This window comes from Corylus avellana, chromosome 3, assembly GCF_965113065.1.
Source record: "Corylus avellana chromosome 3, dhCorAvel1.hap1.2, whole genome shotgun sequence".
Lineage (NCBI taxonomy): Eukaryota > Viridiplantae > Streptophyta > Magnoliopsida > Fagales > Betulaceae > Corylus > Corylus avellana.
This window is the reverse complement of record NC_142492.1, coordinates 21667034-21681428: the sequence shown is the minus strand read 5'-3', so window position 1 is coordinate 21681428 and position 14395 is coordinate 21667034. Positions and strand designations below refer to the sequence as shown.

General features: G+C 36.9%; 1 protein-coding gene across 1 annotated transcript; it reads left to right on the top strand.

Moving 5' to 3' along the window:
• Positions 1-1635: 1635 nt before the first annotated feature.
• LOC132173902 (Adaptin family protein) lies at positions 1636-12277 on the top strand. Its single transcript, XM_059585570.2, has 11 exons — positions 1636-2526; positions 3061-3246; positions 3944-4159; positions 4267-4377; positions 4948-5145; positions 5227-5358; positions 5597-5653; positions 5760-5876; positions 8673-8750; positions 10144-10287; positions 10767-12277. Exons 1-11 carry the CDS (start codon positions 1924-1926, stop codon positions 11829-11831), a joined length of 2907 nt encoding a protein of 968 aa, XP_059441553.2. The 5' UTR covers positions 1636-1923; the 3' UTR covers positions 11832-12277.
• The last annotated feature ends 2118 nt before the right edge of the window (positions 12278-14395 follow it).

Here is a 14395-nt window from a genome sequence, read left to right as displayed (position 1 = left end):
ACTATATATACTTTAGAGATTTAGATGCAATAAAACAAAATTTTGAACTTAAAAAGCTCAATCTCACTTAAAATTGAAAGAATTGCCAATAATGTAATACATTGGAATACCAAAAATGCATGCATCTTTTCATGCTAAAAGAGTAAAGTCATGCCAATAATGTAATTATGATTACTTAGTGAACAAAAAAAAAAACATATGTTTCTTGATTAAATAATTGAAAAAGGAAGATTATGTGGGATGATTGTGTAACTAATTACAAGATTACTCACCTGCACTTGCGAGAAAGGTGAAGATAAAGAGCATGGTAAAGAAATACGCAGATATAAAAGGCTTAACCATTTTTTTTTCTTGCTTATTCTTGCAGAATTGAAAACTGAGAGTATTTATAGCAACAGTGCACCCGTGCATTTATTTATTTATTTATTATTATTGGTTCAATTAATTCCTAAAATTAGGAGTAATTGGACCGATACAATCTATTGAATCCTTGGCCAATCGATAGACGAAGTAAACTCTTTGTTAACTTATATGCCATTCACATTGCCAATTATGATTTTTTTTTTTTTGCCAATTATAATTTATATAAGTCCCTTTTCAATGCTCAAAATCTTAATAGCCACAAAACAATTCAAAGCGACACTAAATTAACCATACTTTCACGTTATCTTATTCTTCAGACTAGCCCTTGATACGTGACACCAAATTTAGAGCAACCATCAAGCATTAGTGTGAGCCAAAAGCGATGTCATTGTTAAAAAAGAAAAGAAAAAAGATTATCTCGGGAGAGATTTAGCGTTATACATCACTCTATTATTTTCTTTTCATCATTTAAAACTTATGTAACGTGGTATTTCTATAACAAATTTAATTTTCAGGGACCAAATGCTAAAGTGATTATATTCATGATCCCATTACTCCAAAACAATGTAGGGTGATCCCTATAGCATTTGATGTATGTAGATTGATTTTTTTGGTTAAAGAACAACGCTACATGCTATTTGAAAGGTATAGGCTATGAATATAATTATTCTAACCTTTAAGGGCCTTGTTTGGCAAACCCTTTTATCCCTTATTATTGTTCATGTCACTTTTCCATAAAAAAGAATAAATAAATATCAAAACATTATTATATTTTTTTCCAATTTTTATATCACATTAATAATGTTTTATTATCATTCAAATAAAAAAACTTTTTTCACTTTTCACTTTTTATTATTATACAAAACAAATTTTATTTTATTTTATTTTTTCACTTTTTCATGTAAAAAATTTAACACTTTATATCACATTAATTATTTTTTATTAAAATAAAAAAATGCTAAAAATCAATAAGTTATTTATATTATTCTACAAATTTAATAGATGATCTATTAAATTTGTGGGGTCTACCATTGACTTAGGTGAAATTCACATAAATTAACAAATCTAATAGTTAATTTGTAAAATGAAATAAAAAAAATATGAAGAAAAAAAAATTAACATTTAATATTTATATAAAAAAAAATTAACCTTTAATATTTATAAAATAAAAAATAAAAAAGAAAAAAAATATCATTTGCCAAACAAGACCAAAAGGCCATGCCAAGTAAACTTTAGGAACAAAAGAAAATGGAATGTTATAAACTTATAAGCATTTCTCGGCATTGGCTCCTCCAATCCCAACGCCGGACCCGACCCGTGCAAGCTCACGCTCCTATGAAATTCAGGGGAAAACAAAGTTCACCACCAGCACCACCGGTGTTGTAAATTGCCACGTTTCACTTTCACCCCAAACCCATCGCTCTCTCTAAAACCTCCTACTATTTCGAGATCTGCTGGAAGCTCCTCTCCAATCTCACTCAAATGCTTCAGATTCCAATCCCAAATAAACCCTAACAACAAAAGCTTAATCACAGATTATAATTTTGGGATTCTTAGATCATGGAGCAGCTGAAGACGATCGGTCGCGAACTGGCGATGGGGTCCCAAGGCGGGTTCGGGCAGTCCAAGGAGTTCCTGGACCTGGTGAAGTCGATCGGCGAGGCTCGATCCAAGGCCGAGGAGGACCGCATCGTGCTCCACGAGATCGAGACCCTCAAGCGCCGCATCGCCGAGCCCGACATCCCCAAGCGCAAGATGAAGGAGTACATCATCCGCCTCGTCTATGTGGAGATGCTCGGCCACGACGCGTCGTTTGGTTACATCCACGCCGTCAAGATGACACACGACGACAGCCTCCTCCTCAAGCGGACTGGCTACCTGGCCGTCACGCTTTTTCTCAACGAGGACCACGACCTCATCATCCTCATCGTCAACACCATCCAGAAGGACCTCAGGTCTGACAACTATCTGGTGGTGTGCGCCGCGCTCAACGCCGTGTGCAGGCTCATCAACGAGGAGACCATTCCGGCGGTGCTGCCGCAGGTGGTGGAGCTGCTCGGCCACACCAAGGAGGGCGTCAGGAAGAAGGCCATCATGGCGCTTCACCGCTTCTATCACAAGTCCCCCTCTTCTGTCTCCCACCTTGTCTCCAATTTCCGAAAGGTTAGTGGGTCGTGTCATCGGATATGGCAATTTGATTGCATTCTTTGTATATGTTTGTGATGCATGCAATGCTGGTTCTGCAATGTCTAATCATCATCATATCAGGGTTATTGGGAATCAAATTCTATATAACGCATAAACCTTAAAACCCAGTATCATAAAGTACGTGAAGTCACTACTGCATCTTTATGTACTAGTAATTGGAAAACGAAGGAGGAAACCAATATTTCTCAGGAATGTAAACAGAATGTGAGAAAATGAAGCAATAAATCAGTAAGCACAAGTACTGTAATATTAGATTATTGAATGTCTGTGAGGGGATGTGTCAAAACAATCTGTATTTAGTAGAAGATGAGACTTTGCAGTAGAACCTGTTTGAGGCTTTGGATTCAGCAGGTCTGAGTTGAGAGGGTTGTTCATTTATTTATTTTTGGACTCTGTAGTAAAGCACCATAGTAAAATTTTGAATTTAATATGCTATGCATGAGGATCAAAATGTTTTCTTATTTCTGATGTGGGTTTTCTTTCTTCCAGAGGCTCTGTGATAATGATCCTGGGGTCATGGGTGCAACACTTTGCCCTCTTTTTGATCTTATATCTGTAGATGTTAATTCTTATAAGGATTTAGTTGTCAGCTTTGTGAGCATTCTTAAACAAGTAGCGGAACGCAGATTACCAAAGGGTTATGATTATCATCAAATGCCAGCTCCATTTATTCAGGTATCTCTTCCTCTTCTTTCTTTCTTTCGACTGCTCTTAATTATTTATCTGCCACTTATCAAAAAATAGAATAAAATAAAGAATGTCCTCCACTAAAAAAAAAAAAAACAGAGATTGTGGATCATGATGATGTTAAAAGAGATTGAACCGAGTATTAAAAGAAAAGAAAAAAAGAACAGCTAAATCCTAATAATGTAATGAGATGGAAGACCATTTAGTACCTTCACTGTCTTTTATCTATGTGAAATTTTCTTAGAAGCCTCCCCGAGTACCCTTTTGCGTTAGCGGCCTTTCTATGATTCTCTTTAATATACTAAGTTTGGCAATGGGTTCAAATGTCCATTTTCTAAAGTGCAATGACCATCATTGCAAGATGGTCTTTGTGATTTTCAGATTGGTGGTTTCAGATTTTTAATAAGTGGAAAACCATCCATTCTACTGTGATTGAGGAAGGGAAATTGGACCTGTAGAATATCACTATAGGTTCCGAGTGTAACTCAATCACTGTATAGTTCCTTTCTTCTGGATTCACCTATTAAAATTTAAGCAGGCATCTTGGTTGATGTAGGAGTGGATCTCCCCCCTCCCTCTTTCTCTTCCCAAAAAATACTTGGGTTATGTTTTCAAGTTTAATTTTGGCCTTTACCTCTTAAGTTGACTTGTGGTGAATTCAGCCAATGATAATTTAATTATGCAGATCAGGTTGCTGAAAATTCTGGCTTTGCTGGGTAGTGGTGACAAGCTAGCAAGCGAAAATATGTATACTGTTATTGGTGACATATTCAGGAAGTGTGATTCATTGAGTAATATAGGAAATGCTGTTCTTTATGAGTGCATATGCTGTGTTTCTTCAATATATCCCAATCCTAAATTATTAGAAGCTGCTGCTGAAGTTATTTCCAGATTTTTGAAGGTATGCTTTGTACGCTGTGTTGTATATCTATCAGTTATTCACATGTCTTATGGCTATAGCTTTCATTTGGAATCATTCAAATAATTATAATGCGATCTTGTGGCCAGAGCGACAGTCACAATCTAAAATATTTGGGCATTGATGCGCTTGGTCGACTGATAAAGATAAGTCCTGAGATTGCCGAACAACACCAACTCGCGGTGATTGATTGCTTAGAGGTGAGAGATATTTTGTATTAAATACTGAAACAGGTGCTTTTTAACCCTTTGTTATTTTGCTAAATTCAGTACTGTTCAAGGTGGTTGGGGCTGCAGCTCCTGTTATTTTTAACCCCTTCTTCTTCTTCTTCTTCTTCTTTCCCTCCTCTCCTGTGAGATAGATTTTAGCTGAAGAAGTTGATGTGTAAGATGTGAGGACAGATATGCATATTGCATACTGTCCCTCAACGTGTGTATTTAGTATGGTATTGAACTTTGGATGTGAAAATTTTCACTATTTCTCATTGCATACTACACATCTCTATATAAGTGCTTTCCTCTCCTGTGAGATAGATTTTAGCTGAAGAAGTTGATGTGTAGGATATGAGGACAGATATGCATATTGCATACTGTCCCTCAATGTGTGTATTTAGTATGGTTTGGAACTTTGGATGTGAAATTTTTCACTATTTCTCATTGCATACTACACATCTCTATATAAGTGCTATTTGATCATGGTTGTCCTTTTCTAATATTTATGGAAGACTTGTAAAAAGAAAATTTTATGGAAGTTTGATGTGCATTATGCAGGACCCAGATGATACTCTAAAGAGAAAAACCTTTGAACTACTGTATAAAATGACCAAGTCCTCCAATGTAGAAGTGATTGTCAACCGCATGATTGACTACATGATAAGCATTAATGATAATCATTTCAAAACCTACATAGCATCTCGATGTGTTGAGCTTGCAGAGCAATTTGCACCCAGTAACCATTGGTTTATCCAGGTAACTATGATGATGACTAATGACTATTGCTTTCTAGTGTGGTATGTGTATAAAATATTTTATTTGATGTGTACTCCACAGACCATGAATAAAGTCTTTGAGCATGCTGGAGATCTGGTGAATATTAAGGTGGCGCATAACTTGATGCGGTTGATTGCAGAGGGATTTGGCGAGGATGATGATGCTGCAGATAGTCAGTTGAGATCATCTGCTGTATGTGATCTGCACCTTATTATGGATTACACACATATTTATGTGTGCGTGTATCTCTGTATTGCAAGATACCCTCTTGATTTATTTGTCATGTATATCAACAAAATGTTAGCAGCTTATGGAATTGAGATTGTATCTAGAAATATGCATATGTAAATAGCTTCATCTCTATAGTGCACACAATTTTTTAGTTTTTCCCTTTTCTTCTTATTGATGATTGTTATTCTTTGGGATGCAGGTGGAGTCATATTTGCTCATTATTGGGGAGCCAAAGCTTCCGTCTGTATTTCTTCAAGTACACACTGTCTTACTTAGGTTTCATTTTTATTTGTTCGCCTGAATGTAGATGTTGCTAAGAGAATAGTATTGTTTGCTACCATAATCCTTAGTTCTGATCACAGGTCATTTGTTGGGTTTTGGGAGAGTATGGAACAGCTGATGGGAAGTACTCTGCTTCTTATATTACTGGGAAATTATGTGATGTGGCAGAGGCATATTCAAATGATGAAACTGTAAAGGTATCTCTTATTCATTCTCTAGGAAATTTAAGTTGCTACTAGCTGGTCTGTTTTAACTTTATGAGTACTTTTCAAAGTAATTGAGGTTGTGTTTGTTTGGGTACTTAAAAAAAAAAAAATATCTTTTTTCTTTGTTTATAAAATGGTTTTTGACTGAAACTAATGTTTGACAATGCAGTAATATTTGTTTTTTTTAGAAGTGAAACAATAAATCTCGACTTTTTAGAAGCAAAAAATTGTATTTTTTGAAAAACTTGGACGGAGATGAAGCTGTTAATTCATTTCATTAATACCTTGTGAGAGATCAGTGGTGGAGCTTATTCTTCAAAACCTCTTAGCATTGGACAACATCCTTTGATTGTCTTCATTTTTCTAGCTTTCAGGATTTTCTTGATCTTTTTTCTTTTTCTGTTTAGGTGTCTCTTTTGTATACTTCTTGTGTATTTGAGTCGCACCCTTTCACTTTTTTATAAAATTTCGATTACTTATAAGAATAAAATTACTACTGTTCCCCACTATCTCCATCATCAATGCCACACTGTCACAGTGAGAGTATTAACACCAACTCCATCCTAACACCACCACCATCCAATACTACCATCATCATTGTCAACCAACCTCATCATCAATGTCACTTTACCATATCATTGCCTCACCACGACTACCCTCACCCTATTGTCGACACGACCCTTCAAATGCCACTTTCATTCCAAAGCTAAACTACGAAAATTGAAGATGGTTTTGCAGAGGATTATTTCCAAGTCCCAAAGTGCTTTCATTCGGAGAAAGCAGATTTTAGACGCCATTCTCATTGCTAATGAATGCCTTGATAGAAAAATCAGATATGAGGAGCTGGGTGTGCTCTGCAAATTGGATTTAGAAAAAAACTTTTGATCATGTTAATTGTTAATTTTTTGATCATGTTAATTATAAAAAAATTCGCAGTACATGTTGAGGAGGAGCAGTTTTGAGGGGAAATGGTGTACATAGATAGCTCATTGTGTTTCTTTGGTGTGTTTTTCTGTATTGGTGAACAACACTCACTGATTTTTTTAGCAGTCCTCACTCATCAAAAAAATAAAATTTTTTAGCAGTCCTCATTGCTTGAGAGATAGGGGAACCCTTTGTCTTCGTTGCTGTTTGTCATTGTAATGGAGGCTTTGGACAAGATGATCTCTGCTGTAGTGAGTAGGGGCTTGTTGTCTAGCTTCCTTGCGGGGACTTGGAATGTTTGTGGGATCGATATCTCTCATCTTTTGTTTGCGAATGACACTTTAAATTTCTGTTGGAATTCGAAATTTGCTCATGTTCAACCTAGCCATTCTTGGGAAGTGGTTATGGCATTACGCTTATGAGAGAGGGTCTTTGGAGAATGGTAGTCAGTGGGGTGGGTGGTGCTTTAATGAAGTCACTAGGTTATATGGGGTGGGTCTGGGGTTGGGAGGAGTTTTCTAAATATAATAGACTTAAGGTGGGTGACGGCTCCACGATTAGTTTTTGGGACAATGTGTGGTGTGGGGAACAGCCCCTTAAGGTAGCACTTTTGGAGTTGTTTAGCATTGCTTGACTTAGGAATGCTTCCATGGCTGATCATCTTCAGTTCTTTAATGGCTCTCCTCAGGAGAATGCTAAGTTTGTTAGAGTGGCCCATGATTGGGAGTTGAAATTCTTTTCCTCGCTTTTCGACCAATTGTATTCCATCAATTTGGAGCCCCTCCAAGAGAGGGATGTTTGATGTAAGATCGTTCTATAATGTTTTAATCCCCCATGTCAACACTCCCTTTGGAGTTGTATTTGGCGGAGCAAGGCCCCTTTGAGATTGGCTTTCATTGCTTAGTTGGCCATTTTAGGGTAGATCCTCATTTTGGACACTATAAGAAGGTGACAAATCATTGTGGTAGATTGGTGCTACATGTGTAAGAGGAGTGGGGAATCTGTTGACCACCGCTTACTCCATTACAAGATAGCTAGTGCCGTATGTTACTCTGTTTTCGGGTTATTCAGTTTAGCGTGGGTCATCCTCATCGTGTGAGAGATCTCCTCGCTTGTTGGAGAGGGCAGTGTGGTAATTTCCAAAGAGATTCTGCTTTGTATGATGTGCATTTAGAGAGAAAGAAATGACCGGAGCTTTGAATACATGTTTGATTTCATCTTTGGCATAGGGTTTATGGCCGTAAAGCTCTATGTTCCTTCAACCACCTATATATATCATAGAAGAATTAGATGTAACAGAGAGCAACTGATTTGAGTGGAACATTCAGGTAATCTTCTAGTTAAAAACATTTATAGATGGCTAGGCAGGTGTTATGCTGTTTGAAAAGTGATGGGTGTTTTTTTTTGATAAGTTATGGGTGTTTTTAGGAAATGATTTCAAGCAACTGATCTCTGGGATGGAATCTCTTAGAAACAGCTTATTTGTGTGATCAATGTTCACAATTGGAACATTAAGCATGAGCATATAACAAAATAAGTCAACAGAGGCAAAAGTTTAGGGTTTGATTATCTAAACTACATATTAGTCTACAATTGCAGGTTCTAAATACTAATTGCAGTATTTCATTAGCTAATTTTTTCTTATTCTTGGGAAGTGTATGTGATTGTAAATAGAGAAGAAATGCATATACGCATAATAAAAGTAGACCAATTTCAGTTCTGGGCATAAAATTTATGAAACAGTTTGAGAAGGAAATTGATTGATCCATCTCCAAGAACATTACATGTTTTCATTAGAGAACTGCTGACTTTAACTTTTTACATTTTTTCATTAACTGGACAAGGATTTTGCTTCTTTTGAAGGTGTATGCAGTTACAGCACTAATGAAGATATATGCATTTGAAATAGCAGCTGGGAGAAAAGTGGATATGTTAGACGAGGTATGTTTTTGAAGCACTTGTTCAAAGTCTCTTTTCTATCCTAATTGATTTCTGGGCTTTAAGTGGCTGTGTACTGCCCCCATCTGTATCTACTATCTAGCCCTTGGTTTGAATTTTATATTTGGATTGTTTAAAGATGGATCTGTTAGCATATTTATCCGGCCTCTTCCTCCTTTGATGCAGTGAGAGAGTGCTGCACGAAAGATAAGAGATTGCTGCAAACAGCAATCAAACTAAATATGGGAGAACCATTGATTAAGGGAGAACCCGAATCAATAGAATAATTTTGTAGCCAAAAATAGTCTGCCTCTTTAAAATTTCATTTATAATTAAATATACTTCACCACTTACATTCTCTAGATATGTCATAAGTACTCTAAAAAGTGTCTTGAACTTCCTAGGCTAGTAGTCATATAAGACATTCACTAACATCAACACTAAGCCAGGGACATAGAAGTAATAACTCCAACTTACTAGACATAAAAGATATACTAATTTGGTCTAAAGACATAGGAATCTGTAAAGAAATACGATCCAGATAGAAAACCACTTGTGCAGGTTTAAGTACTGTTTCTACTTCCAGTTCAGTTTCTACCCCAAGAAAGAAAGAGAGGAGGCCAGGGATCAAATTGTGCTTCTAGAACGATTGTGCATAGAAATGTAAAACAGAATAAAATTAATTAGTAAAATGACCTACTTGTCGATACTCCTATTGTTTTCCACCAAATATATTTTGTGGGTATTTATGATATTTAAGCTATAAAAGTGAAGATCAAACATAGTCCATCTCCGTCATTTTCCAACACATAATTAATATCTATTGGCTCATAGCTTTTGCTTTATTTATTTATTTTTGGGTGTTGAACCCTAACTTAGATGGTAGAAAAATGAGATAGATTTTGAATATGAAGTGAAAAAATAGACAAATTTTAGTTACCCACCGTACCAAGCTAAAAAATATATATTATTCAAAAAAGGGTACATGTAATTAAAAAATATTGTGCTATATAGTTGGTGACCTGGTGAATGAACTGGTAATAAGTGTAATTAACACGTATGCATTCAAATAATAGAAATTTGTACTACTTTTATTTGCTGTGTTAGCACACCTTACCCATTTTTTGATCCTTCTTCCCTTGTCCCAAGTTTTGTAATTCTATCCAAGATTGGTTGGTAGTAGTACATTATAAGTCTTAGTTTTTCTTACCGATTTCTACTATATGCTAGTGGATCCTCGCATCTGTCTTTTTGGTTATACAGTTTGGAATTTCTCATTTGTGTATATATATGCATTTGTTTTATTGGATACTACTGGAATTTCATTTTGTTTACTGTTCTGATACTTTGTTTATGGCTTTCTAGAGTTGTAATACTTCTTTTTTTCTTGATGTAGTGTCAATCTTTGGTTGAAGAATTATCAGCTTCCCACTCAACGGATTTGCAGCAACGTGCATATGAATTGCAAGCAGTCATTAGCTTAGATGCTCGTGCTGTCGAGAGTATTATGCCATCAGACGCAAGTTGTGAAGACATAGAGGTAATTTCTAGAATCTACCTATATGAATTTCAAATTTCATGCTGGGACCTTGCCTTTCAAATGCTTCTTCTTTGTAGTCATAAAAGATATTATTATCCTGCTTAACCCCCTTATTTATCTGTTGATCTGAAAGTTTTTGCTCTACTAATAAGATTTCTATTTTAGATTCCCGTTGTTTCTATCTTGAGTTCTTGTTGTCTTACATCCCTTTAACAGTGAGCAATTTGTTTATTCATCTGCTTTAGTTCAATTTATTTATACCATGTTTCAGATAGTGTGATCTTCTGATAAGATGTTGTGAGTTATTGTGTCTCTTTGTGATGAGTGTGTATGCCTGCATGGGGAGTGCATCTAAGTGTCTTCATATAGCATCTCTGTCAGTTTTGGCAGTCTTGTAATGCATGTGACTGATTGATCTGTTTTGATATTCTTGACATTATTTAATGCCAGATACTAACATCTTTAAGTTCTCCTTGCAGATTGATGAAAACCTCTCATTTCTCAACAGTTATGTTCAACAGGCGCTGGAAAATGGTGCTCAGCCTTATATTCCTGAGAGTGAGCGCTCTGGCATGTTAAATATAAGCAACTTCAGAAGCCAAGACCAGCTTGAAGTCTCGATGCATGGTCTTAGGTTTGAGGCATATGAGCTTCCAAAGCCCCCAGTTCCATCGAGGATACCTCCGCCTTTGCTTGCACCTTCCGCTGAACTTGTTCCGGTATCTGAGCCATCTTATTCTAGGGAGACCCACCAGGTTGCAACAGTGACATCTGTATCCGATGCGGGGTCATTAGAACTCAAGCTACGACTTGATGGTGTTCAGAGAAAGTGGGGTAAACCAACATATTCCTCTCCTGCATCATCTACCTCGAACTCCTCTTCCCAGAATACAGTGAACGGGACTACACAGGTAGATGGTGCAGGCAATGTAAATTCAAAAGCGCGTACCACTTATGATTCAAGGAGGCCACAGGTTGAAATTTCTCCAGAAAAGCAGAAGCTTGCTGCTTCATTGTTTGGGGGACCCTCACAAACTGAGAAGAGGCCTACTTCGGCTAGCCATAAGGTCGCTAAGGCAAGTAGCCATGCTGCTGAGAAGTCTCAGGCACCAAAGGCAGTAGTTGTATCCAATGAAGTTACAGTGGAGAAGACAAATCATCAACCTCCTCCAGACTTGCTCGACTTGGGTGAACCAACTGTCGCAACAAGTAGTGCTCCATTGGTGGATCCGTTCAAGCAGTTAGAAGGGCTTCTTGACACAACCCAAGTTACTTCAACAGTGAATCATGGTGCAGTTGGTGCGACTGAATCACCTGATATTATTTCACTATATGCAAATACACCTGCTAGCGTGCAGAGTAGCAGTGCTGAAATTTCCGTGCCAGCCAACAAGGACGATATCAATGTCACATCTACACTTGCAACACAATTTACCAAGGGCCCAAACCCTAAGGATGCCTTAGAAAAGGATGCACTCGTGAGGCAGCTGGGTGTGACCCCATCAAGTCAAAATCCCAACTTGTTTAGAGATTTGCTTGGCTAAATTGAACAGAGGGAAAAGTTTAAATCGGGAAGCTGGAAGTTTGGATTGCTTTATGATATGCATATGGTTTTCCGGAGCAGCTTGCTGTTTGATCAATGATATACAATTAGTGAAATAAGCAGAGTGGCAAGAGACGCTGAGAATGGAGTAATTCAACCTCCAGAAAAGTGAAATCAATCAGGTACAGATTTGTATTTGTTGCAGGACAATAGAGCTTTTCTGGTTGGAACAAAACTATTTCAGAATTTGGGGTATTCCCTTTGAGGAAGTCAGTACGGAGCTTTTTCTTGAGTGCTCAGGCCATCTGAGTTTTGGAGCAAGGGTTCTGCTGCACATGTTTGTATGCTTTTACTCTGCATGGCATTTGGGTCATCTTGTTGTAATAATAACACTATTGTTACAAGTGGGTTCTTTTTTGGTTGTAATAAGCGAGTTCTTTTTTTTTTTTTCGCCTAATTTTTACTATTTTTTTATTTTTTTGCTTGGTGTCTATTTGTATCTGAGAAGCCTCTTGTTTGAATTATTCACTCAAAATTCAACTGTTTAATGACCTTATATAAAAAGAATAATGATTTACTTTTATTTCACTTGGGTGACGTCTAGTCAATTAACCAATATTTAACCACCTTTTTTGTTTTCTTTTTAATTTTTTATTTGTTTCAATTGGTTAGCAAAAGAATAAATCTATTTTCTTCTAAAAAATAATTTGTGAAAAGGGTGGTAAGAGTTAGTTACTTACAAATTGGTGTGACAATTTGTTACTTATCATATCAACCATCAAACAATTAAATTTAGTTGTAATATTATCTCAATTTGTAAAGAGGTTATAGTAAAACTTATAATATTCATGTTTTGTTAAGTAATTAAATTTGATTGTAGGGTATTGTCATGCCAGTTTGTAGTAAAAGTTGTAATATTTTAAATATTTTCTTGGTCAAAATCAAGTTGTTTTTTGCTTTTAATTTGCTGAATTTCGGAAAATCGGTGCACAATTAGCTTAATTAAAAGGGTTAAATACTTTTTTAGTACCCGAGTTTTATCAAATATTTTTTTTTTCTCACTTAGGTTTCACCTTTTTAGTACTTGAGTTTTATCAACTATTTTTTTTTTTCTCACTTAGGTTTCAATGTGTATAATAGATGGTACTTATGTTATCGATAAAAACAAGATTAATAACTCCACCTATATTATGCAAAAAAACTAACAAATTTTCACTTTTTGGACTTGGGGTTGGTTTTGACCACCCTTATGGCCGGTAAGGGGTAGCCGAACAAACCTCATGGCTTTTAGAGGTGGTTCGGCCACCCCAATGGACTAAACCCTTAATATTATTATTATTATTATTATTATTATTATTATTTTCTTTTCTTTTTTTCTTTCTTTTTGGGCATTAGGGCATTAGGAGTGCCTATGCCATCCTCAAAGGCCATAGAGTGGCCGAAACCACCCCTATGCCAAAAATGGTGGTAATTCATTAATTTTTTTTTTTTTTTTTTTGGTTTTACGGAATATAGACAGAAGTACTAATCCCATTTTTATTGATAACATAAGTACTATCTGTCAAGAAAATGAGAAACCCTAAGCCTTGTGAAACCCTAAGCCCCCCTCCAGAGCGCCGCCGCCTCAGGGGACGTGGGATGCCCGTTGCTTGCATCCCTCCTCCCTTCCTTGCTTCCCGATTTTTGTTTTAGGTTGTTTATGTCTTTGGTATTTTCTGTTCTGTTGTGCTTGTGTTCTCTCTCGGTGGGTACTGCTTTTGGGGGTTTTCACTCAAACTCTCCCCCTCCTCCCTGTTTGTTTGTGTGTGCCGCCGATCTCCTCCGCGCTCGCTTCGCTGCTCACCGCTCACTGTCGGGTCTTTTCACGCGCCCCTCCCACGCCAAGCTTTTTGTGCTACCTTCCGCGGTGATTTCCGGCCAGCTCGCGATCGGCCTCCTCCAGCTGCCGTGACCCACTTTGAGTGTCTTTCGCATTTATTTTCCTGTTTTGTTGTTTTTCTGTTTTGTATTTCCTTTGAGTTCCTCTGTTTTTGGTTTTATTTGCTGTAATTTCTTTTCCTGCATTAGTTTTATTGTTCCCTTTATTTCCCTGTATGGTTTTATTTATGTTTGTAATAAGGCTTTCTTTTCCTATTTTGTTGCACCCGGTTGCTGCCCGATATTACTGGTCCAAACCTTTGGGGTTGTGGATGTGAAATTTATCCTGGCTTTCGAGTTGAAAAGGATGAGTATCGGCTTGTGGGTTTTGCTCTCAAGGCAGAGGAATAAGTATCGGCTTGGGGGTTTTGCTCTCAAGGCCGAGGAATAAGTATCGGCTTGGAGGGTTTTGCTCTCAAAGCCAAGGAATAAGCGCTACCTATGCATTAGATGGTGTCTGTTTGATGCAGATCTGAGTTTTCAACCTGATATATAGTCATAGGTTAGCGGATGCTGTGTTTTTGAGTGATTTGGTCTGTTGTTGATGACTGTATCTTTAGCTTCGGCTATGATTTACTTCAGAGCTTTTTGCTTTGTTTGTAAGAGCTTTAGGCTCATAACTTTTATCAATGAATGAATATGATATGT

Bases quoted from the DNA above. Each gene is read 5' to 3' on its own strand.
- LOC132173902 (XM_059585570.2), top strand. From the start codon at position 1,924: ATGGAGCAGCTGAAGACGATCGGTCGCGAACTGGCGATGGGGTCCCAA. The intron at 4,378-4,947 runs GTGAGAGATATT...TGCATTATGCAG, and splicing joins CGGTGATTGATTGCTTAGAG to GACCCAGATGATACTCTAAA. The intron at 5,146-5,226 runs GTAACTATGATG...TGTACTCCACAG, and splicing joins GTAACCATTGGTTTATCCAG to ACCATGAATAAAGTCTTTGA.